Here is a 23,936-nt window from a genome sequence, read left to right as displayed (position 1 = left end):
TGAACTGATGGCCAACTAAGTTTTCACTTTAATGTGGAAAATTATGGAAATGAACATGTTATCTTCAGTTTAAACTGGTGACTCATGCCTGTAATCTTGGGCAGCCTGGGCAGAAAACTCCATGAAACTGGGTCTTAATGGAAAAAGCTGGGTGTGATGGTGTATGTCTGTCATTCTAGCTACAATGGGAAGAAATTGTGGCTCAGATACAAGGCTGGGAAGGAAACAAGACTCTTAACCTCAATAATTACCAATGCATGCTGGGCACTTGATGGCTCATGCCTGTAATCCAAGCTACTCAGAAGGCTGAGATCTGAAGTCATGGTTTGAAGACAGCCCAAGCAGAAAAGTCAATGAGATTCGTATCTCCAACAAACTACTCAGAAAAAGCCAAAAATAGCGCTGTGGCTCAGGAGCCTTAGCCATCAGCAAAAGAAGCTCAAGGACAGCACTCAGCCCTGAGTTCAAGCCCTAGGACCTACACAAACGTACACACATGGGCACGGGCACGGGCACACACACACACACAAACACACCAGTCCCAAACCTAAAAGGCTTCATGAGAAAATCTCAACATTTTCTGTTCTGAGAACAATGACACCTATATCCCCACCTAACACCATATGGATATTTCAGAAGAACGTCCTGCTACCTACCTCCCCCCCCCCCCTCCAAGGACGATGCTTTCCCTTGTCCATGCCTGTCCTGAAGCCTTCGTGGCTTCCCAAATGGAATGTGGTTTGCACTATTTATTTATTTTTACCACACACGCTGCACATTCCTGAACCGGACAAGGAAGGAGCTCGTGGCAAAGGGCAATTCGCTCCGGTAGGTAATCCTTAAAAACAAACGCGAGGCTGCCCAGTAGACCAATCTGCGCACGTTTAGGAAATGAGGCAGAACGAGGTGAAGTACGGTCTTGGGGAAATTATTCAAAGCACTCCGAGTGGACAAGCCTGGGCACAGGGCCGGAGAGAAGCTCTTACCTGCAGAAACCCGCCAGGGGACCAAGGTAGGGGTGAGGGGAGTGACGTTCCCGGGAGGTGAACCACACGCACACACGCACACGCGCACAGACGCTGAGGGGGTGGGGAACCCGAGCTCCGCCCACCCCGGAACCGCGGGGGCCTCCGCGCGCTCTCTTAGCCCCGCCTCTCAGGGCCGCGCCTGCGCTGTGGTGCTCACGTAGGCGGTGCGCCGCACATCGCGGTCAGCTGACTGCTCCCGCCCGCACGTGACTTGCTCTGTGGGCGCTGGGGTCGAGGAAGTCGAGAGGCCGGAGCTTAGGTCCTGGAGGGATGGAGCGCTGAGCCGTTAACGTCTGTCAGGCTGCTTGCCTCTGCACCTGCTCCTGCTGCTGCTTCCTCGTTTGACACCTTCCTGGGTCAGTGAGCGATGGCCGCCCCGCGAGGGGAGTCCTGGCCAGGCCGAAGCTGGCGCTGCGCTCGTCGCTTGGGCGAGAGATGGGGGTCAGCGGTGGGGGTGGGGGGGTGGCGAGACTGGCGTTTGGAGCTGGAACTAGCCAGATGGCTGTGTGTGCTTTAACAGAGTCCCTTCCTTGCCTGCCACCCTGGGCCTAGAGTTCCGTCTCTAGGGAAGAGGAAGGAAAAAAAGGAAAGGGCACTGGGGATCACTCAGTAGCTGGGGCCAAGTGAAGCTCAGCAGGTTTGGGACCTTTCTTCACGGGGAGAGGAGATCACAACGAATCCACGCCGCCTGATGAGGGGATGCAAAGTGACAGTGGCCCAGGGAGCCTCTGGGGTGGTGTGTGAGAGGTCACAGCTAGCTCAGTGGTCTTCCTTACGTGTACGCGCTTGTATGAGTTAGTGGGATGGCAGTTTTAAAGGCCTAAAAGCCCATCACAGAGGCAGGAATTCAGGGAACTCAGATTACTTAGTAATAGAGTGGAGGAAGGGGAGGCAAAAAAAAAAAAAAAAAAAAACAGAAGGAACTTACAGGGAGAGGCTCATCGGCAAATTGAATCACCTGCTGGGTAAAGGCGTAAGAAGGAAGCAGTATACTTTTCAGAGGAAAAATTTGGTATGCTAGGGAAAAATTAAGTGTCTCAGTGAGAACTCTGTCCTTGCCAGTGCTTTGGTAGTGGTGCAGTAGAGTGCCTATATCCAGGCACTGAACCTTTAAAGTAGTATGAAGTTATAGATAATTATTTTTTTTTTTAAAAAGAGTGCAAAAGTGCAAAGTGCTTTGAAAGCATGAATGGAGGAGTGATGTGTAAACTGGTGCAGGAGAAAATATCCTGGAGGAAAGAAAACGTGAGCTGGGTCTTAGTTAAACCAGTGGAATTTGAACCCTTTGAAAGTAAGGGGAAGAACTTTCGTTGTTTTGTTTGTTTGTGCCAGTCCTGGAGCTTGGGACTCAGGGCCTGAGCACTGTCCCTGGCTTCTTTTTGCTCAAGGCAAGCACTCTACCACTTGAGCCACACCACCATTTCCACCTTTTTCTATGTATGTTGTGCTGAGGAATCAAACCCAGGGTTTCATGTATATGAGGCGAGCACTTTACCACTAGGCCATATTCCCAACGCCTGAGGGGAACTTTCTAGGCAGTGAAAGTCACAGGATTTGAAGGCCTGAGGATGAGGGATTAAAGTTTGGGAGCCAGAGGCCAAGTTTGTGTTGGGTGACATTGTGCACAGGCGGGAGATAAAGCTGATGTCTAGTAATGAAGACTTTTTTGAGTTATACTCATTTACTTATTAATTTAACTAACAAATATTGAGTGCATGCCATGTACCTGATACTGTGATTCTAAGGTTTAGAAAACAGGCAGGGTCTCACTCCACATGGAGCTTACAGTCAAGTGGAGGAGATAAAATTTTTTTTCATAATAATTATGCACATGTGAAATGTGATTTGAGGGAATAACAGTAGTTCAAGAGTTTACTGGGAATATGACTTTCATGAAAGACTCAAATCTTTATTGAGTATATGACTTGACCTCAGACCTGTGAAGAGGCTGGAAAAGGGTCTGTGAGGTACACAGTGAAAAAAGAACATTCCAGGCTGAGAGAAGTGCCTGTGTCAGGCCTTCAACTTTGGAGGAGTTATTGAGAGGCTCCTGTGGTTGTAATGTTGGGAGGTGGTATGAGACCAGGGTCAGTCTCAGACAGACTTTTCTCCTAAAAGCAGAGGGAAGCCAGTGAAGATTATAGGCAGTGTGGTGAGTCAGACTGTGGCTTAAAAATTTTTTTTGTGTGAAGAATGTGGAGGTGTGGAAGAAGTGAATGAAGGAGATTAGGCTAAGAGGACATGGTTGGAAACTACAGAACTTGAAGGCACCCTTCTTTTTCCACTAAGGAATTAAGGAAAATGTTTATACTTGCGTTTAGAGGGATTAGGATTGGAAAAGGAAAGATTGGGGATTGGGAATGAAAGAATAATTAGATTCTATATGCCCCCTTCCCTAAGATTGATGCCTAGTAGTCTGATGCCGAACGGTCGTGAAATACATTGGGGGGTGTTGAATCATTTTGGAGTGGATAGGAGATTCCTTTGCAGAAATTTGGCCTTTCATATTTATCCCTTTGTAATGTCAGAATAGTTTTTTTTTAATTGAAATATAGTTGGTCACAGGAAGTAGTCAAATCTCTTTCATGCTTGTTTGGTTCTTACAAATCCTTGAGAGACAGTAGTTGAAAAATGCTATCTCTTGTGTAGATAGGAACCTATCTAGATCCTTGGAACTAGAAGCAGATAAGTAAAGTGATTTGCCTAAGTCTGGTATGACTTCTGTGCTCTTCTGACTTCTAATAATTTTTGCTGATTAGCTATCCAGTACTGTCACAATCACATACATCAAGAGAGAAGGAAGAGTTTTTTAAAGTACATAGTTATCTAAATGATTTGACTCCTTTGATCTAGTAGGACAGCTTTAAGGGTTTGGGCAAGGTTGGTCTGTGCTCTGGAACTATTTTTCTATGAATTTAGGGAAAGCACTTCCATGTACAGACTAGCTTGAGTAGGTAAGGATCAAATGGGTGAGAGGAAAATACTCAGGGTGTCATTCATTCACAGTTCTTTGGCAACAAGTGTCTTAAATTGTGCTGACCAAGTCTCAAGGTTATGTCTTAGAATTCTGGGATTCTTTTCCCTTTTGGTGTACCTTGCACATACTAGATAAAAAAAATCTCAAGAAATAGTACTTGGGAGCTAGCAAAATGCTGAGAACTAGGTGGCTACTTTAATCCTACTTTTATTTTTTAATTTTTTTATTTCAACAGCAAAAAGCATTCATTATATACTAGAGAGCTGGCATAATTCAAGCAGAATCCTCAGCTTCAGCTAGATCAGAACCATGTGGCCATGACACCAGCAATCTTCTGGGAGGAGGATTCCCTCCATCCCCTTCCCTTCCCTTCCTTTCTCTTGGTTTAATCCTACTTTTAAAATGGAAGAGTAAACACTGGATGTTGACATTATTTATTTATTTATTTATTTTTTGGCGGGTCCTGGGGCTTGAACTCTGGGCCTAGGCACTGTCCCTGAGCCTCTCTGTGCTCAAGGTGAGCTCTCTACCACTTGAGCCACAGGGCTACTTCTGGCTTTTTTTTTGAGCAGTTTATTGGAGATAAGAGTCTCACGGACTTTCCTTCCTGGGCTGACTTCAAACCAAAATACTCAGATCTCAGCCTCCTGAGTAGCTAAGGATTACAGGTGTGAGCCACCAGTGCCAAGCGGCATTCAGTTTTGTAACTGAAAATTCATTTGTATGTTGATATCATTTTTATAACCTAAAAAGAAATTTCTGACATTTAAAGTTCAGATTTTGTGTTTCTGGTAGTTGTTTATAAAATACATCTATTAAATACATACATAAAATACATTTTATAACTTAAAAATAAATTTGGGGGCCTTTAAAGTTCAGATATTTATACTATTTGTAAAATGATTCCATTGGCCAAAGAGCAAAACTAGAATGCCAAAATAACCCATTGCAGAAGGGTCTCCTTGCAGTCTACACATCCTTAAAAAGTAAGTCTTTTGAGTTTGATTTTGCTCAGGAAAACAACAGCTTTGAGTAAGTACCTCATAGTCAAGTTTTGTTATTGCATATGATTTAATTTACATAGTCTTATGGGTGTAGAACTACATATCATTTTAGTTATAAATTCATGTTCGATTCTGATTTCATATTTTTAAGATATAGCATTGGAAAGAGCTCAGGCATTAAATCAGAGTAATCTAAAATTTCCTGTTGACACAAGTGACCCTGGGAACAAGGAATTTCTATTTCTAATCTTTGTTGTTGTGGTTCATGGGGCCTGAACTCAGGGCTTGAGTGCTGTCCCTTAGCTCTTTTGCTTAAGGCTAGTGTTCTACCACTTTGAGTCCCAGCTCTACTCAGTGTTTTCTGGTGGTTAAATGGAGACAAGTGCCCAGGCTAGCTTTGAACCACAGTTCACAGATCTCAGCCTCCAGAATAGCTAGGATTACAGGTATGAGCCACCAGTGCCTGGCTCAATCACTAATCTTGATAATGAGACAAAGTCTCTTTTCTTTTGGTGCCAGTCCTGGGAATTCAACTCAGGTCTTGGGTACTGTCCCTGAGTGTTTCTGCTCAAGGCTAGCACTCTACCACTTGAGCCATGGCTCTACTTCTAGCATTTTTGGTAGTTAATTTAGTAGATAAAGGGTCTCACAGATTATTCCTGTCCAGGCTAGCTTTGCACTGCAACCCTCAGTTCTGAGCCTCCTGAGTAGCTAGGATTACAGATGTGAGCCACCACGTGTGGCCTTTGAAACAAAATTATTTTTCAGTGGAAACTGTTATATACTGTTGTTCAAATATGTAATATATACTTACTTAGTTTAAATAAAGTTGGTTAGCACTGGAGCAGAGATGCTTTGGTTATATTAGGTTAGTGGTAGACTGTATCCAAAGTGGGGAAAGGGAAGAAAATGGGGGGGGGGGAAGAAATAAATTGAAAATAGCATGTGCGGTTAATACAAAAATGGTGTTTGATAGAAGATTGATTATTTTCTAAGTATTTTATTTTGTGCTGGTCCTATGGCTTGAACTCATTGCCTCGGCGCTGTCGCTGAGTTTTGTTTTGTTTAAGGCTATACCACTGGAACCACAGCTCCACTTCTGGCTTTTTTTTTTTTTGGTGGTTAATTGAAGATAAGAGACTCACAGACTTTCCTGCCTGGTCTGGCTTGGATCCATGATCCTCAATCTATAGCCTTCTGAGTAGTTAGAATTATAGGCATGAGCCATTGGGCCCTGATTCTAAGCATTTTAGACTACTAATGAACAGGGAGTTATTTGTAAGTTAAGGGTGCATTAACTCCACCATGAAAGGTTTTCAGTGTTTCTGAATGGTGGTACTGATGTTTTGGACAGGATTTTCCCATCTTCGTTGTAGTTTTTACCTACCAAATTCTTATTAATCCTCATATTGGGACAGCCCAAAATGCTCTGATAGATTTTTAGACTTCTTGAGGAGAGGGGTACTATTTGGTTTCAACACATGCATCACATTGTATTTGGACAGATATCAAATGTTGTCCATACAGAGTTTGAAAGTATTTTCATAATTTCTGTTTTTGATGTTTTAATGTAATTTTAGTATAAAACTACAAAAACTTTGTTATAATATTTCTGTGAAGAACTTGTCTACTCTAGAAACCTATTTGAGTTATTCATGAAGTTTTATTCAGTCCAAATTAAATGTAGTCATTAGCTGTGTGAATTACTGTGGGCAACTAATTTCATTAGCTGCTCCCATGTCCTCAAGTGGAGGTGGTAATAATATCTACTATGAAATAAGCACAGAATTGGTTAGCATATTAAATTATCACTGGGCACTAACTACACAGTAGTACATTCAGTAAGTGGTTACTGACCAGTTAATAAAATTTCGTACTGCCTAGACTCATGCATTAGGGAAAGCCACCTTACTTTAAGTCTTTAGTTTGAAGAATTTCAGGCTTAAATACATTGTATCAAAGGTATCAGCACTTTCTAGCAGAGTGTGGTGCTAGTGGTCCAGTGCAGGTTATAAATGACCACATAAGTAGTCAACCCCTAAGAAAAGGAAGTAACATTAATGGGAGGCATGAGTGTGGATTTAGGGAATCCCCTGGAAGGAATTGTTTTCTCCCTTGAGTTTACAGCTGGGTTGTCTGAAGAGGAGTCTCTGGAAGTTGAAAATGTTCTGATGATGATTTTCATACTCTTCAACTCTTCATATTTTTTGCCAGAAATTACTGGAAACTTTTCACCATTGTACTTTCTGTTACTACTTTCCTACTCCTTGGCCCCTCACCATATTTCTGGTCTTTATGTGTGAAAGTAAGGCTTTCCTCCTACATAACTATTTCTTATGATCTGTGGAATGGAAAGATGGTACTTGTTTATAAAATACATCTATTAAAGATTACATTTTCTTTTATATTTAAGTGTATTATGGTGTGAAATTTAGGTAGCTGTTGATAGGATGTGGAGTATTTGTTTTGGTGGATTTTTAATACTTACATATTTTATAATCTTATTATTTTTGTTTATGTGGCACTGAGAACTTGAACCCAGGGCCCCATGCATGCTAGGCAAGCACCCTACCACTAAGCCACATTCCCAGCCCTTGATGTGGAATATTTGTAAGTATTACTTTAGTTGAAAGTAAGACATTCCTAGTTAAGATTTAACAAACGTGTATATGACAGTTCTGAAATCTTACTATAAATCTTAGAAATATCCTTTGAAAAAGAATATCCTTTTACTAGAAGCATCTAAACAAGTTAGGTTTGGAGGTAGCCTCTTTTATAGTCACACTTAAATTATTCCCTTTAGTAGGATAACAGGTTTATATTCAAAGAGACATGTTATTCTTTTTCTTTGAAGAATGTTAGTGAGAGCCAAGGTAGGATGTGGCAACTTTCAAAATGAATGATTTGTGGAAAATGTTTAATGATCAATCCATTTGAGTTGAAGTGCAGCTGGCTCCTGATGGCTCATCCTTGTAATCATCGCTATTCATGTGGCTGAGATCTGAAAACTCGTGTTTAGAGCCAGCTTGAGCCGACAAATCTGAGAGACTCTTATCTCCAGTTAATCAGTAAAAAGCAAGAAGTGAAGGTATGGCTCAACTAATATAGTACCAGCATTGAAAGAAAAGCCTAAGCAAGAGTGAGAGGCCCTAAGTTTAAGTCTCATTATCTGTGCCTGTAAACACATATGCACGCACACAGACATACACAGTTGAAGTGCATGTTTGGAAGATTTTGGAATTTTACTGTTAACTGACGTATGCCTTTTGCTTGTTGAGATAAGCTTCTTTATTAAACTTGGTACCATTACTTGGGGTCTGTGGGAACTTGGTTATAAGACTCTTCCTTGGTGGATATCAAAATTCAAGGATGTTCCATTGTCTTATATAAAATGACATAGTATTTCCATGTCACTTGTGTACATTTTCCCATATACTTTCAAATCATCTGTAGATTTCCTGTATTACTTACTACAGTGAAAACACTGTGTAAATAGTTGTTCTAGCTGGGCACCATGGGTGTTCAAGCTTGTCATCCTAGCTACTCAGGAGGCTGAGATCTGAAGATTGCAGTATGAAGCCAGTCTGGACAAGCCCATGAGACTCTTACCTTTGGTTAACTACCAAAAATGCCAGATATGGAGCTGTGGCTTTAGTGGTAGAGTGCTGGTCCTGAGCAGAAGAAAGAAAAGCTCAAGGATAGCACCCAGACCCTGAATTCAAGTTCCAGGACTGGCACACACCACAAAAAATAGTTCTGTATTGCTTAGGGAGTAGTGATAAGGAAGAGTCTGCATATTCAGCACAGGCACATTTTTCCCCCCCAATATTTTTTATCTTTGGTTGGCTTAATTCTCTGTCGTGGAATCTGTGAATATGAAGGCTGACTGTTTTAAAGAAAGTTCTTTTTTTTTTTTTTTTTTTTGCTAGTCTGGCGCTTGGACTCAGGGCCTGAGCACTGTCTCTGGCTTCTTTTTGCTCAAGGCTAGCACTTGAGCCACAGCACCACTTCTGGTCATTTCCTATATGTGTGGTGCTGGGAAATTGAACCCAGGGCTTCATGTATATGAGGCAAGCACTCTTGCCACTAGGCCATATTCCCAGCCCTTAAAGAAAGTTCTTTTGCCTCTAGACTACCTTCCAGGTTTAATTTGTTGTGCAGTTTATTTTGCTGTGAGAAATAGCTGCATTTCAGAGACTACAGTACTGGTTTAATGAAAGCATTAAAATCCTTTAAGTGTTGGAGCACTTACTTGGGGGCACTGTTCTGTTTTCTGTGGTTAGCCCTCTTTTGAGTCCTACTCATACACAGAAACAGTGCTAGCGGTTTTTCTATGCAAGACCAGTATCCCATTGTTTGTACTGCCTTGTCTTTATTTTGTATTTACATCAGTTGCAGAAAAATAATTCACAGTCCTTCAAACTTCCTCAAATGAGAAATATAGTAATATAATAGTCCCAGAGATGTGGACCAGGCCTACCTTCCTTTTCTCCTTCCCCCTTTTCTTCCTTTCATTTTGAAAAGCAGTATACTTATTGCAGATGATATGAAAGTGTTTAATATGACTAGTGTTTCCCTTGTGCCTCCACTGCAGTGTGCATTCTATCTTGGCATCTGCATGGCAACTCCCCTCTCTGTCTACACAGATGTACCTTCTCCTATTGGTCAGTAAGTGTATAGATAGACCTGTACCACTACACCACCACTGTAATCTTAAAAACAGGGATTGCATTTTTAGATTTTGCTTCTCAGAGCCAGCCACCATTCTGGGGATTTAAGCACCCTAAACAAAATAAATGATACAATCTTAAACTGAAAGTGATTAGCATGGCTAAGAGATGTGTGGGAAAACACAAAATAGATACCTGTCTTGGTGTAGTGAATTACATGAGTTAAATGGACATGTGACTCAGAGAGTAGTTGGGAGTACAAAAATGGGTTTGGTGCTGCATGGACTTAGTTGGGCAAGGAATTTTGTTAAGGGAAGCATAAGTAGATTTAAACAGGCAGAGAGAAATTGTTTTGTGCAAAATTGACTAAGCCAGAAGCATATAGTAGATAAGTAAGGGCAGGCCTGAGATATTGATGTATCAACAAGTTCATGAAGATTATGATGATAAAGCAGAACTCAGAGTGAAGAGAAAAGGAAAGGGAATGTAGCCAAATTCATTAGACCCAATGTCAAAGGTGATTCTCAGATCTCAGCCTCCTGAGTAGCTAAGGTTACAGGTGTGAGCACTGGCACTTGACAGTTTAGATAATTTAACTCTTATCAGAAGAATTGCAACAAGTAGTGTTAGTTACCTGCCATTTTGAGGGAGAGAGATATAAAATATATTATCAAATATTAACAGACATACAAAGTAATACAGTGAAACTCCAATTTCCAAAAAATAGTAAAAATGAAAAACACTTAAAGGATAAGGATTATTAAAAAGACTTAAAAAGTGCTGTTGGATTCTGTGGTAAACAGGATTTTAAAGTTCAGAGTGATTGCTATTTGGGTCAAAATAGCTAGGTTCAGTAGGACAGGAACACAAAGATGCAATGCCTATCACACAAAATATTTATTGAAGTGAACTCCAGGAAATGGAAATAAGAAACTTTTTCTTTGTTGCTGGTTTTGTGTTCTTTTCCTTTTGCCTTGGTGTGTTCGTTTATCTGTCTTTGAGAGGGTAAAGGGGGGACACAGAAATAGAGGAATAAAGGGTGAACAAATGTAGCAGTACTTACTAGACACTGTTCAAAATGAACTACACAACTTGTGGGTGGGGATTAGAGGGAAAAACTGGGAGAGACTGGGAGAAAGTGAGGGAAGGGGTGACATTGTCCAAAAAGAAATGCACTCTACCTGACTTATGTAACCGTAACCCCTCTGTATATCATCGTTATAATAAATTTTTAATGAAAAGAAAATATCATACTGTATGAAAAGCAAGCAAATAATAAATCATCAAAACTTAAACAAGTAGCTAGATTTAGTCTTTAATTTTAAGAAGAAGAAATCAGAGGTTGGAAATAGCTAAGTAAGGCCAGGGTGGTCCATGGGAAGTAAAAAAGGTAGATTAGACCCAGGTGCAGTGGAGAACAGAAAAGGGGGATGGGAAGCAAACAGGACAGAAGCCCACAACATTTTATCTGCTCTTTACTATAAAAGACAACTTTCTGACATAGGTTCTGTAATTATTATTTCAGCTGTAGTTCAGATCCTGCCCTGAGTATATCAACCCAAAAGGAGGATAGTAGTGATCCAAGAGTAGCATTTATTTTGTTCCAAAAGGAAAGTTGACTATTATATTATTATTATCATTACTACTACTACTACCAAGAGCCTGGGCACTGTCCCTGAGCTTCTTTTGTTCAAGGTTGGTACTCTGCCCCTTGAGCCACAGTGCCACTTCCAGCTTTTTCTGTTTATATGGTGCTGAGGAATTGAACCCAGGGCTTCATGCCATGCTAAGCAAGCACTCTATCACTAAGCTGCATTCCCAGCCCAGGAAAGTTAATTTTCAAAGTTAGATTATTCTGTTCTCCAAATATTCCATTTGAGAGTTTACTAAAGTTTTATTTTTTTAATAAACGAAGAAATTTTACGTTATTATTACTACTACTATTATTATTAGTAGTAGTAGTAGTAGTATATCAACCCAAAGGGAGTGATCCAAGAGGAGCATTATTTTGTTCCAAAAGTTAACTGTTGTTATTATTTTGCCAGTCTTGGGGCTTGAACTCAGGGCTTGGGTGCTGGCCCTGTGCTGCTTTTGCTCCAGGCTACCACTTGAGTCACAGCTCCATATACAGCCTCTTCTATAGGTGGGTTAACTTGACATAAGTTTTATAGACTTTCCTGTATGGGCTGGGTTGGCTCTGGATGTGATCCTCACATCTCAGCCTTGAGTAGCTGTACATTTCAATGAATTTCAGATAAACAATAGATATTACAGATTGACAAACATCCATATACCCACTACCAGACTTAACATACATTAACATTTTACCATTCTTACACTAGATATTTTTGTTAAAGTCTGGGCATGTGACTCATTAATATGATGCTTGCCCTAGTGTGCATGAGGCGCCGAGTCTGATGCCTAGCACTGTGAAAACAACAACAAAAAAATCACCATCAAAAAATAAAACCTTAGCTGGGTGTGGTGGCTCAAGCTTATACTCTTAACTATTTGGGAGATAGAGATGAGAGATGAGGATTCTTGGTTTGATATCAGCCTGGGCAAAAAGAAGATAAGAAGACTATCTGAGCCAATGGCTGGCGTGTGGTAGCTGGCACCTATTATTCCCAGCAATGCAAGGAAACACAAGTAAGTGGCTGCAGTCCAGACCTGTCCAAGCATAAAGCAAGACCTCTATCTAAAATAAACAATGAAATAAGGGATTAGATATGTGGCTTACTCAGAGAGAGAAATAAAATCTTAGTCTTATATGTATGTTTTTATACCTTTTGAAAGTGTATAACTGTTTAGAGTATACCATGCATGTTTTAAAGTTGTAGATATGGACACTTTTACTGGTTGGAAGATGAGAACAGCTTTGGCGAACAATTTGGCAATAACCACTAGAACTAGCAATGATTCATTTCAGTTATGAAGAAGAAATCACTTCATGCAGGTATTAGTGGCTCATGCCTGTAATCAGGTAGCTACTCAGGAGGATGCGATATGAGGATCATGGTTCAAAGCCAGCTCAGTCAAGAAAGTCTGTGAAACTCTCCAATTAAGTTCAAACCCCAGGACTGGCGTGTGTGTGTGTGTGTGTGTGTGTGTGTGTGTGTGTTGTGGACATGCACGCACGCACATATCACCTCAAAAATTTAGTGGCTTCAAACTGTGATTTATTTTTAAATTCGGTGAGTTATCTTGGCTGCTCTAGTTTCACCTGGGCTGACTGATGTGGCTTCCCTCAGGTGAGAGATTGGCTGAGCTGGAAGGTTCAAGATGGTCTTCCTCAGTGGCTGGCAGTTTTCTGCCATGTTATCTTCCCATACACTAGCTTGGTTACCTTCCATGGAACTTTTAGAGCAGTAGTTCAGGCAACAGAAGCTAGAAATTGATGCCAAGTTTTTGAGATTTGGATGCTGAGTTCGCATAGTATGGCTTCCAGGTGTTTTGTTGGTTAAAGCAAATCAGGAGTGGCAAATCACACTGATTATATAGGAGCACGGAAAGACCTGTTCCTTCCATCATTGAAGAAGACAATCTACCACAAGATTATTTGGTACATATATTTTTTTTAATGTGGTAGATTTTACTCCTATCTATTTTACTCCTATCTGTCCTGAGAAGCTCTTTCACAATAACACACATGTACAAAGTTATTCACTATAGAATTGTTTATATAGAAAAAAGAACATCGCTTCCAGAAAACAAAAATGTACTCGATTTTAGTTCACTCATATAGTAGAATTCCATATAGTAATTGAAATGGATGAATTATATCTTCATGGATCACTATGGATAATTGTCAAAATTAGGTTGAACAAAGAAAATGAATATAGGTGTTATGATATAAAATACCTCAATGATTGACATTTTAGCGTTTAAAATACTTTCTGTAGCCTTTTCTTTTTCACTTTTGTATTTAAGTCACAGTTTATCTTTGAATGACCTCATTAGAACTTTGAGCTGGAGCAGCTTCCATCCTTGTGTGGGCCAGTTAAGCTGTACTGTCCAGATTGAGTACTTTGTTTGGGCTTGCCATAACTAGCAAGTCTGTGGTTAGCCTGTGAGCCATTTGGGAAAATACAGCTCCTTGGCTTGAAAAAGTATAACTTTTCATCACTCAGAGCTAGAAGAGATGCAGCTTTGGGCCTGTGGTGCAGCAGTACATCATGAGCAAACTGTGTGTCAGAGGAGACCTATTCATTTCATTGTGGTAGGGAACAAAAGGAGAAGCCAGCATGGTGGCAGGTGCCTGTATTCCCAGCTTCTTGGGAGGTTGAGGTAGGAGGATTGTGAGAGTCCAGATGTTTGAGGCTAATGTAGACAACATTGTAAGACACTGGCAAACAAACAAACAAAACCCACAAAAAAATGGTGAGGAAACAGAAAAGAAAGGGAGAGGAGGGGACATGGTCCTAATATTCTCTTCAGGGACACATCCCCAGTGTTCTGATTTCCTCCCACTAGACCCCATCTCAGAAAGCTTTTACCATTTCCCAGCCACAGGCTGGGGACATAGCCTTTAACAGTGTCTCCTAATATCTGTAGGAGACATTTTAGATCCAAACTAAAGCAGGTTATACTTTAGCGTTTGTCCTATGACTCTGAAACAGTAGAAACAAATTATATTAAATGTGTTATTTTGTTCCCTTTACATTACAGCCTCTCTCCATTTCCTAAGAAGTACCTGGTAGAAAACATGACTGAGTTCTGGCTTATATCTGCTCCTGGGGAGAAAACTTGTCAGCAAACATGGGAGAAACTGCATGCTGCAACTACGAAGAACAATAATCTTGCTGTCACTTCCAAGTTCAACATTCCTGATTTAAAGGTGAAGCTGCAATGTTCAAAAGCCTATGAGTTTGTTATTGGGGGGAGTGAGCAGTTCTCCCTTGGCAGAAGTGAGATCCCAGGTTCCATCAGAGACAAAACTGCTCAGCTCTCACCATTGGCATAACTTAAAATGTATTCTTGTTCTAGGAAAAGACACAAGTAAACTACCAAATGAAGTATCTTTTTTCTTAAACCTTTTATGTGCTTTTCAAATTGTAATGAGAAACCGTATGAAAATAAATATTCTTACAAAATGGGATTTTTCAAAAGTAAAAATGATAGAAATATTTAACTATCACAGTAACAACTTGTTATTAAATTCATATTTTGCTAATACTTTAAATGTGTTACCATACCACCAGCTCACTCACAAATCTAACTTTATTATTTACAGCAGTTAATCTCTCTAACAAGATCAGTAATCTAGCAGCCTTTTGGGAAGACACTGTATCAGGATTTGAAATCAGGGCTTTGTGTTTGCAAGGCAAGCACTCTACCACTTAGCCATTCCTCCTCTACTCTGTCATTAACATGCTGCCAGGAATCAGTTGATAAGCTTTTGAAAAGAATGGAAAAGGGCTGGGGATATAGCCTAGTGGCAAGCGTGCCTGCCTCGGATACACGAGGCCCTAGGTTCGATTCCCCAGCACCACATATACAGAAAACGGCCAGAAGCGGCGCTGTGGCTCAAGTGACAGAGTGCTAGCCTTGAGTGGGAAGAAGCCAGGGACAGTGCTCAGGCCCTGAGTCCAAGGCCCAGGACTGGCCCAAAAAAAAAAAATAAATAAATAAAAAAGAATGGAAAAGATAGTGTGTTTACATTTTCTAGTTAACTGAAACAGTCATATGTAGCATATATAAAATATGTAAAGAATACTTAAAATTACTTATTTTGGGTATAATTTGGCATCATGAAGTCTTTTGGGACAGAAGTTTTCTCCAAAACATGATCATTGGCACACAATTCGGCTACAGGACCTCTGATATATACCCATAAACCTTCTGCTTAAGAACCCTTGTAAAGCAGGATTTCAAATGACTCATTAGCACTGGACAGTACAAACCAGACCTCCCTGACAAGACCTGCGTGGTATTTACACCCATGTATAGAGTATTACCTCATATATATAAATAGATTGAAATAGTTAGCAGACCTCTTCTTTTACTACACTTGTACTTTAGGAAGTAAAATGTGGAGAATGTTTGATTTGTGGATATTTCCAATGAAGATATATCACCTTGTTTGAAAAAAATAAATAAAAGAACTAGACCTGATGACAGGAAACAGTAATCCCAGCCCCGAGGAGGTGGAGGTAGGATGAGCTTGAAGTTAAAAACAGCCTGGGCTCCCTAGCTAGATCCTGTCTCAGAAATACAGAGGGAACCATACTTTAAATGAAAATTCTGGTTATATCTACATGAAAGCAATATTGGAATTAATGAGATAATAGTTAACTCAGAGTTTGGCCAATGGAACTAAATAAAGGTTAATGCTAATATTCCATCAAAAAAAAAAAAGAAATACAGAGGGAGGAGAGGGAGATGGAAGTCTAATACAATTCTCTTATTTCCCATCTAGGTTGGCACTCTGGATGTCTTGGTTGGCTTGTCGGATGAACTGGCTAAACTGGATGCATTTGTAGAAGGGTAATTACTTACATGCCTTGGAGTAGGGCAAAATAAGACACTATTATCAGGCCACCTGAGCATTGGTTTATTATCACATGTGTACTCTGCTTATTGGAATGTTTTTGGGAAATGATGACTATTTTCTTTGTAAGGTACTTTATGAAGGTACAATTTATATATACTGAAATCTACCTATTTGAAGGTGGCTTAGCAGTAGAGCGCTTACCTAGCATGCATGAAGCCCTGGTTCGATTCCTCAGTACCACATAAACAGAAAAAGCCAGAAGTGGCACTGTGGCTCAAGCGGTTGAATGCTAGCCCTGAGCAAAAAAGAAGCCAAGGCCCTGAGTCGAAGCCCCAGGACTAGCCAAAAAAAAAAAAGAAAGAAAGAAAAAAAGAAAAGAAAAGTGAGAATAAGAGTATTCTTATATATATATATATAATGTATAATATATAAAATATTATATATATTTATATATATATATTTTTTCTTTCTTTCTTTTTGGAAGCCAGTCCTGGGGCTTGAACTTAGGGACTGGGCATTGTCTTTGAACTTTTTCTCTCAAGGCTAGCACTCTACATCTTGAGCCACAGTACACTTTCAGCATTTTTAGTGGTTAATTTGAGATAAGAGTCTCACAGCCTTTCCTCTTGGAGCTGGCTTTGAACTGCAATCCTCAGATCTCAGCCTCCTGACCAGCTAGAATTACAGATGTGAGTCACTGACACTAGTTATTCCATTATTTCTCATATATACATGGCAGTGTGCAATTGGAATGATAATTTCAGAACATTTTTGTCATTCCTCCCCTCAGAAATAGTTTCTGTTCTGATTAGTAGTTATTTATCCCTCAACACCCACTAATCCACTTTCTGACCCTCAAGATATGCTTATCCTGCTGCCTCTTTCATAGAAATGGAGACAATACATGGTCTCTTGTGACTGGTTCTTTTACTTAACACATAGTGTTTTCAGATTTCATCCATTTTCTATACCAACATCTCATTTCTCTTTTCCTTTTCTTTTTCTGGACGTGATCTTACCAGGTAAGCCAGACTGGCCTTAAACTCTCCATCTTCCTGCTTTAGCCTCCAGGTGCTGAATGCTATGACACTAATTTTTTTTAACACTACCAAATAAAATTCTGTTATATTTCATTATTACCAAGTAACAATCCATTGCATAGATACATTTATGAATCCATTCATCAGTTGATGGACATTTTATTTTTGCTCTTTGACTTATATGAATAATGCTGCTATGAACATTGTAAACATGTGTGTTTTGTTTTGGTTTTTTTTTTTGTATGTGCTTCTTAGGCTTTTTTTTTTTCTCCTTAATATGTATCTGGGAGTGGAATTTCTGGGTCATTTGGTTCCTTTAAGAACTTTGAAGGGGTCTGGAGATATGGCCTAGTGGCAAGAGTGCTTGCCTTGTATACTTGAAGCCCTGGGTTCGATTCCCCAGCACCACATATACAGAAAATGGCCAGAAGTGGCGCTGTGGCTCAAGTGGCAGAGTGCTAGCCTTGAGCAAAGAGAAGCCAGGGACAGTGCTCAGGCCCTGAGTCCAAGGCCCAGGACTGGCAAAGAAAAACAAAAACAAACAAAGAACTTTGAAGGACTTATTCAAATAGCTATACTACTTAATATTCTCACCATTAGTTTTTGGGGTTTTCTTTCTTTTTTTTTTGCCAGTCTTGGGGCTTGAACTTAGGGCCTGAGCACTGTCCTTGGCTTCTTTTTGCTCAAGGCTAGCACTCTACCACTTGAGCCACAGCTCCACTTTGGGTTTTTTCCTATATATGTGGGGCTGAGGAATTGAACCCAGGCCTTCATGTATAGGAGGCAAGCACTCTTGCCCTGAGGCCATATTCACCCCTCACCATTAGTTTTTAAGGGTTCTAACTTTTCTACTGCTTTCCAGCACTTAGTTACTATCTGTGTTTTTCATTATAGCCAGACTAGTATGAATGTAGTAGTATTCTATTGTATAATTGATTTACATTTCCGAGTGCTGGGATTATATGTATGTGCCACTACATCTGGCCCGACTTCATTCCTTTACTTTTGGATATCTAGTTGTCCCAGCACCATGTGATAGGATTTTGCCACCCAATTGTCTTGACATCCCTGCTGAAAATCAGTTGCACATAATGTGATGTGTTGGTTTTGTTTTATTTTGTTTTGTTTTGTTTTTGCCAGTCCTGGGGCTTGAACTCAGGGCCCGAGCACTGTCCCTGGCTTCTTTTTGCTCAAGGCTAGCACTCTACTACTTGAGCCACAACACCACTTCTGGCCTTTTCTGTTTATATGGTGCTGAGGAGTTGAACCCAGGGCTTCATGCATGCCAGGCAAAACTTATAGCTCTGTTTCATTTACTTGTGTTTTTATACGTTATCTTGATTTTTATTTTGTTGTTGTTGTTGGTCATGGGGCTTGAACTCAGGGCTTGAGTGCCTGTCCCTGAGCTCTTTCATTCAAGGCTGGCACCCTACCACATTGAACCACAGCTCCACTTCTGGTTTTCTGGTGGTTAATTGGAGATAAGACTCTCATGGACTTTCCTGCCCCAGCTAGCTTTCAACCATGATCCTCAGATCTCAGCCTTCTGAGTAGCTTGGATTACAGGCCACCAGCCACTGGCATGCTTCATTATGATTACTGTGGTTCTTTAGTAAGTTTTAGAATCAAAGTGTGAGTATAAAAACCTCATTGTTTCTTCACTGATTACTTGGCCAGGGTGGAGTCTTTGCATTTCCATGTGAATTTTAGGATCACAGTGTCAAATTTATACAAGGAAATCACCTAGAATTTTATGGGGAGTATGTTGAGTCTCTGGCTCAATAAGGAAGCATTGCCATTCTGACAGTATTATCTTTATTCTATTCCATCTGTTTGAAGATGGTGATGGTTTTGTCTTGAAAATTCAATTAGCAGAGTTTTTAAACTACAGGTTTTTTTACTTTTGGAATTCATTTGTGCTGTGTACAGGTATAAAATTCCAAAGTTTGATGAATTAGTGGAATCTAGAATCTCATTGACTTTTGGAATACAGAGCTTTAAAGTATTTACAACCAATATAGATAAGTATGATTTATAAAATGCAGAATTTTGGAGGATCTTAGAAATGTACATTAGGTCAAAGTTTTAAAAGATTTGGCTTGAATACAGGGGAATGTTTTCTTGAAACCTGTGCAGTTTTCCTGTGTATGTTGTTAAGCAGTCTGAATTTATAGAGCCACCACAAAGCAACTGATCTAGTAGAAGCAGCTGAGAGCAAGATTGCAGAGAGAGATCTTTTAACATAACATGGAGTGAAAAAGCAAACAGACTTAAAATGTTACATTGATGGCCTTTAATAGTGAAGGCAAGTAGGACTTACAGGAAACAGCTTTATTAGTCAAGTGATACTAAAATCCTCAAGTAAGTGGGTATTTGGCCAATAGAATGGAAAAAAAAGAATGAAGGAAATAAATTTCTTTTAGGGTTATAATTCTGTGTATCCAATTTGAGCAAATAATTATGAATTACTGTAAATATAGTGAGACTTATTCAAGATATACTCAAAGTACTAATTGATGGAACTAGTAGTCGTGTGTGTGTGTGTGTGTGTGTGTGTGTGTGTGTGTGTGTGTGTGTATGTTTTTTGCTTGGACTCAGGGCCTAAGCACTGTCCCTGGCTTCTTTTTGCTCAAGGCTAGCACTCTACCTCTTGAGCCACAGTGCCACTTCCAGCTTTTCTGGTTTTCTTTTTCTTGAGGAATTGAACCCAGGGCTCCATGCATGCTAGGCAGGCATTCTACTGCTAAGCCACATTCCCGGCCCTTGGTTTTTTTGATTATAGGTTTTAAGGTTTATTTATTACTGGGGAATCGAACCCAGTATTAATTTGAGTATGCTAAGTATGTGCTCTACCACTGAGCTACAGCTGCAACATGATTATAGGTTTTTAGTCAAGAACTCACAGACACTGGCTTTTAGTTACTAGCCCTGATCATTTCCCTTTAGCATTCTACCCCTTCCTTTCTGAGCTAATATGCACATTACATGTATCTTTAAAACTATCATTATTTATGTCTGTATACCATGTTTATTATATAACATGAAATATAGATCTAGTTCTTGAAAATGATGATTTGTTCTTTTACTCCCCAGAGTGGTTAAGAAAGTGGCTCAATACATGGCTGATGTATTAGAGGATAGTAAAGATAAAGTTCAGGAGAATCTGTTGGCCAATGGAGGTAAGCTAATGTTTCATGGTTTTATTATTCTTAACTTGTATAAAGTGAATGACTTGGCTACAAAAATAAAAGATGTGGAAGTGGTGCTGTGGCTCTAGTGGTAGAGTACTAGCTTTCAGCTGAAGAGCTCAGGGACAGTGCCGAGGCCCAGAGTTCAAGCCCCATGACCAACCAAAAAAAAAAAAATGCTGTGAAAAATAATCTGTATGTAAGGATGTTAAATACAACAGAAAGCCATTAATAGTCACTTATTGTTATTATTGAGTTTGGTAGTAATATAATCATTCTCAGCTTGCCTCTAAAACACAATTTCACGTAAGATAATCTTACATTATTTTTAATGTTGCTTATGAGATGAAGTCAGGTCTTCCACAAAAGCATTACTAGGGTTTTACTTTACCTCTGTCTTGATTCTGTTTGCTAACATTTATGTTTAAGTTTCTAAGTTACATATCTGAGCATTAATCCATATATTTACCAGCTGTCATCTCTAGCTTTTCTGTTTAACAGCATTTGACTGCTAAAGTCTTAGTATTAAATTACTGATTTTATTTCAGAGTTGTGGCTCTTTCCCCTCAAATTCAAATAATGGCTTTCCTTAATACCAATAAAATGGACTACTGACATTTCTTTGTTTCTTTGGCTAGAAGCTGATAGTTACTAGAATTTGCTCTGTGTAGTAATAGCTTTATAAAAATGGCTTTGGCTTTATTGTTATTTTTACTTAGATTTGTTGTTATCTTTTGAAATATCACTTTAGCATTTGTTTTATTTTAAATTAGTTTTTTTTTGGTCTGGTCCTGGGGCTTGAACTCTGGGCTTGGGCACTGTCCCTGAACTCCTTTTTGCTCAAGACTAGCACTCTATCACTTGAGCCACAGTGCCACTTATGGCTTTTTCTGTGATTAATTGGAAACTTTTCTGGCTGGGCTGGCTTCAAACCAGGATTGTCAGGTCACACAATTACAGGTGTGAGCCACCTGCATCTGGCCAACCCTTGGTATTTTGAGGTCTCGCTATATAGCTTAGGTTGGCCTTGTACTCACTGTATAGCTCAGTTTGGCCTCATACTTTTGATCCTCTTGCCTCAGCCTCCTGAATTGTGGGATTACAAGTAAAGTTGTCAAGGAAAGAACATACTTTGGTCAAATTAAATATGTGGAATCGGTACCTTGCAGTAATTTCATAATATTTATGTTTTTGTCCTTCATGTGAGGCTTATCATAGATGTGAACATATTCCATTTATTCAGCCAACAAACCAGAAGGAACATTGTCTATATAACATTTTGAGACAGAAGAGATTACAAGATTAAAATGTTTGATACTCTATATATTACTTAACTACTCTAATTTAATCTTCAGAAATGATATCTTCACTAATTTTTTTCATTGCCAATCTGAGCATTAAAATGTACTACTCTGGGGGCTGGGAATATGGCCTAGTGGTAAAGTGCTCGCCTCATATCCATGAAGCCCTGGGTTCGATTCCTCAGCACCACATATATAGAAAAAAGCTGGAAGTGGCACTTTGGCTCAAGAGGTAGAGCAAAAAGAAGCCAGGGACACTGCTCAAGCCCTGAATTCAAGCCCCAGGACTGGCAACAAAAACAAAACAAACAAACAAATAAAATGTACTACTCTGTTCAGAAAAAAAACTGCACGATGATCTTGCTTCTTTTCAGTAATTAATGTATTCCCTCACTTCAGTTGACTTGGTGACTTACATCACAAGATTTCAGTGGGACATGGCCAAATATCCAATCAAGCAGTCTCTGAAAAATATTTCTGAAATAATTGGCAAGGTAAGAAAAGAATTGAGATGGATGGGACACATTAATTTATATTAGCTTTATTTTACATTTTAGCTATGAAACACATTTTAGGGTTTTTTTTTGTTTGGTTTTGGGTTTTTTTGTTGTTGGTTATGGAGCTTGAACTCATGGCCTGGGTGCTGTCCTTGAGCTTTTTTGCTTGAGGGTAGAGCTCTACCACTTTCCACTACCACATCTACCACTCTCTCTACCACATCTCCACTTCTGGTTTTCTTGTGGTTAATTGGAGGTAAGAGTCTCATTGACTTTCCTGCCCAAATTGGCTTCCAACTACCATCCTCAGATCTCAGCCCTAGGATTACAGGTATGAGCCACCAGCCCCTGCTGCTTTTTAGGTTTTTGACAAGCACCTTATGTATGTGTCACAGATTGAAATCATCAGTGTCTCTTCTATAACTTTAGCTATGAAAAACGTGATAAAATATACCACTTTCACATGTAGATGATAAAAATTGTGCAGTTTGCTTACTTACATAGCTAATTTCAATATTAAATCAAGCTGTTTTCTTTTTTTTTTTTTTTTTTTTTGCCGGTCCTGGGGCTTGGACTCAGGGCCTGAGCACTGTCCCTGGCTTCTTTTTGCTCAAGGCTAGCACTCTACCACTTGAGCCACAGTGCCACCTCTGGCCATTTTCTATATATGTGGTGCTGAGGAATCGAACCTAGGGCTTCATGTATGGGAGGCAAGCACTCTTGCCACTAGGCCATATTCCCAGCCCCTCAAGCTGTTTTCTTTTTGTGCCATTCCTGAGACTTGAACTTATGGCCTGGGTGCTGCTTTTTTGCTCAAAGATAGAGCTCTACTCCTTGAGCCATGGCTCTACTTTCACTTTTTTTTTTTTTTTTTTTGGTCAGTCATGGGCTTAAACTCAGAGCCTGGGTACTGTCCTTGAGCTTCTTTTGACTCAAGGCTAGCGCTCTACCACTTCTGGCCACTTCTGGCTTTTTCTGTTTATGTGGTACTGAGGAATTGAACCCAGGGCTTCATGCATGCTAGGCAAGCACTGTACCACTAAGCCACATTCCCAGCCCAACTTCTGTGTTTTTTGAGTAGTGAATTGGAGGTAAGAGTCTCAAGAACTTTTCTCCTTGGGCTAGCTTTGAACCATGATCATTAGGTCTCAACATAATAATAATTTTTTTCAATAAGAGATTTTCAAATTCTACTGTTTATTTATGCAAATTTTAAGGTTAACTTAGATCTTGTAGGAAATTGGAATCTAGTAAAGATTTATTTATCCAAAGAAATAACTGTTACTTAGGTATATATGTATGCATATAACTAAACTTTATGCATTTCTGAACCTTCTCTCACTGTTACGTCGATCCTCTGTACCAACTGCAGAAAGTTCTTATATCAGGAAGTACTGGTGTTTTTTGTACAAATTAAAGTTTAGTATATATTTTAATTGTACTAGTAGAAGCAGAAATTACGCCTTTTCTTGTTTTTCTTTTCTGAAGGGAGTAACTCAGATCGATAATGACCTGAAATCTCGAGCTTCTGCATACAACAACCTGAAAGGGAATCTTCAAAATTTGGAGCGAAAGAATGCGTAAGCATCCCAAGTATATAAGAATATTAAATATGACAATAGCATGCAGTAAAGTAGTGTTGGGGTTTGGTAAGTTCCAAATTATGCTGTTTCCATAACCAAAATGAAGTTTTGATCTCATGAAGAAAGTTTATTATTGTAAGTTTATAGAATTCAGA

At 39.7% G+C, this 23,936-nt stretch overlaps 1 protein-coding gene across 1 annotated transcript in view; it reads left to right on the top strand.

The window, feature by feature from the left end:
- The first annotated feature begins 1,219 nt into the window (after positions 1-1,219).
- Atp6v1c1 (ATPase H+ transporting V1 subunit C1) overlaps positions 1,220-23,936 on the top strand; it is a 41,423-nt gene continuing 18,706 nt past the window's right edge. Inside the window, exons 1-6 of the mRNA XM_048358476.1 lie at positions 1,220-1,384; positions 14,348-14,516; positions 16,098-16,165; positions 20,306-20,391; positions 22,101-22,195; positions 23,687-23,778. Of these exons, the coding sequence (XP_048214433.1) occupies positions 14,385-14,516; positions 16,098-16,165; positions 20,306-20,391; positions 22,101-22,195; positions 23,687-23,778 (473 nt within the window). The 5' untranslated portion in view covers positions 1,220-1,384; positions 14,348-14,384. The remainder of the gene's footprint in view (positions 1,385-14,347; positions 14,517-16,097; positions 16,166-20,305; positions 20,392-22,100; positions 22,196-23,686; positions 23,779-23,936) is intronic.

The sequence above is a fragment of the Perognathus longimembris genome, chromosome 12 (assembly GCF_023159225.1).
Source record: "Perognathus longimembris pacificus isolate PPM17 chromosome 12, ASM2315922v1, whole genome shotgun sequence".
Classification (NCBI taxonomy): Eukaryota; Metazoa; Chordata; class Mammalia; order Rodentia; family Heteromyidae; genus Perognathus; species Perognathus longimembris.
Note: the sequence above shows the minus strand (reverse complement) of the source record. Positions and strands in the feature narration are given on the sequence as shown.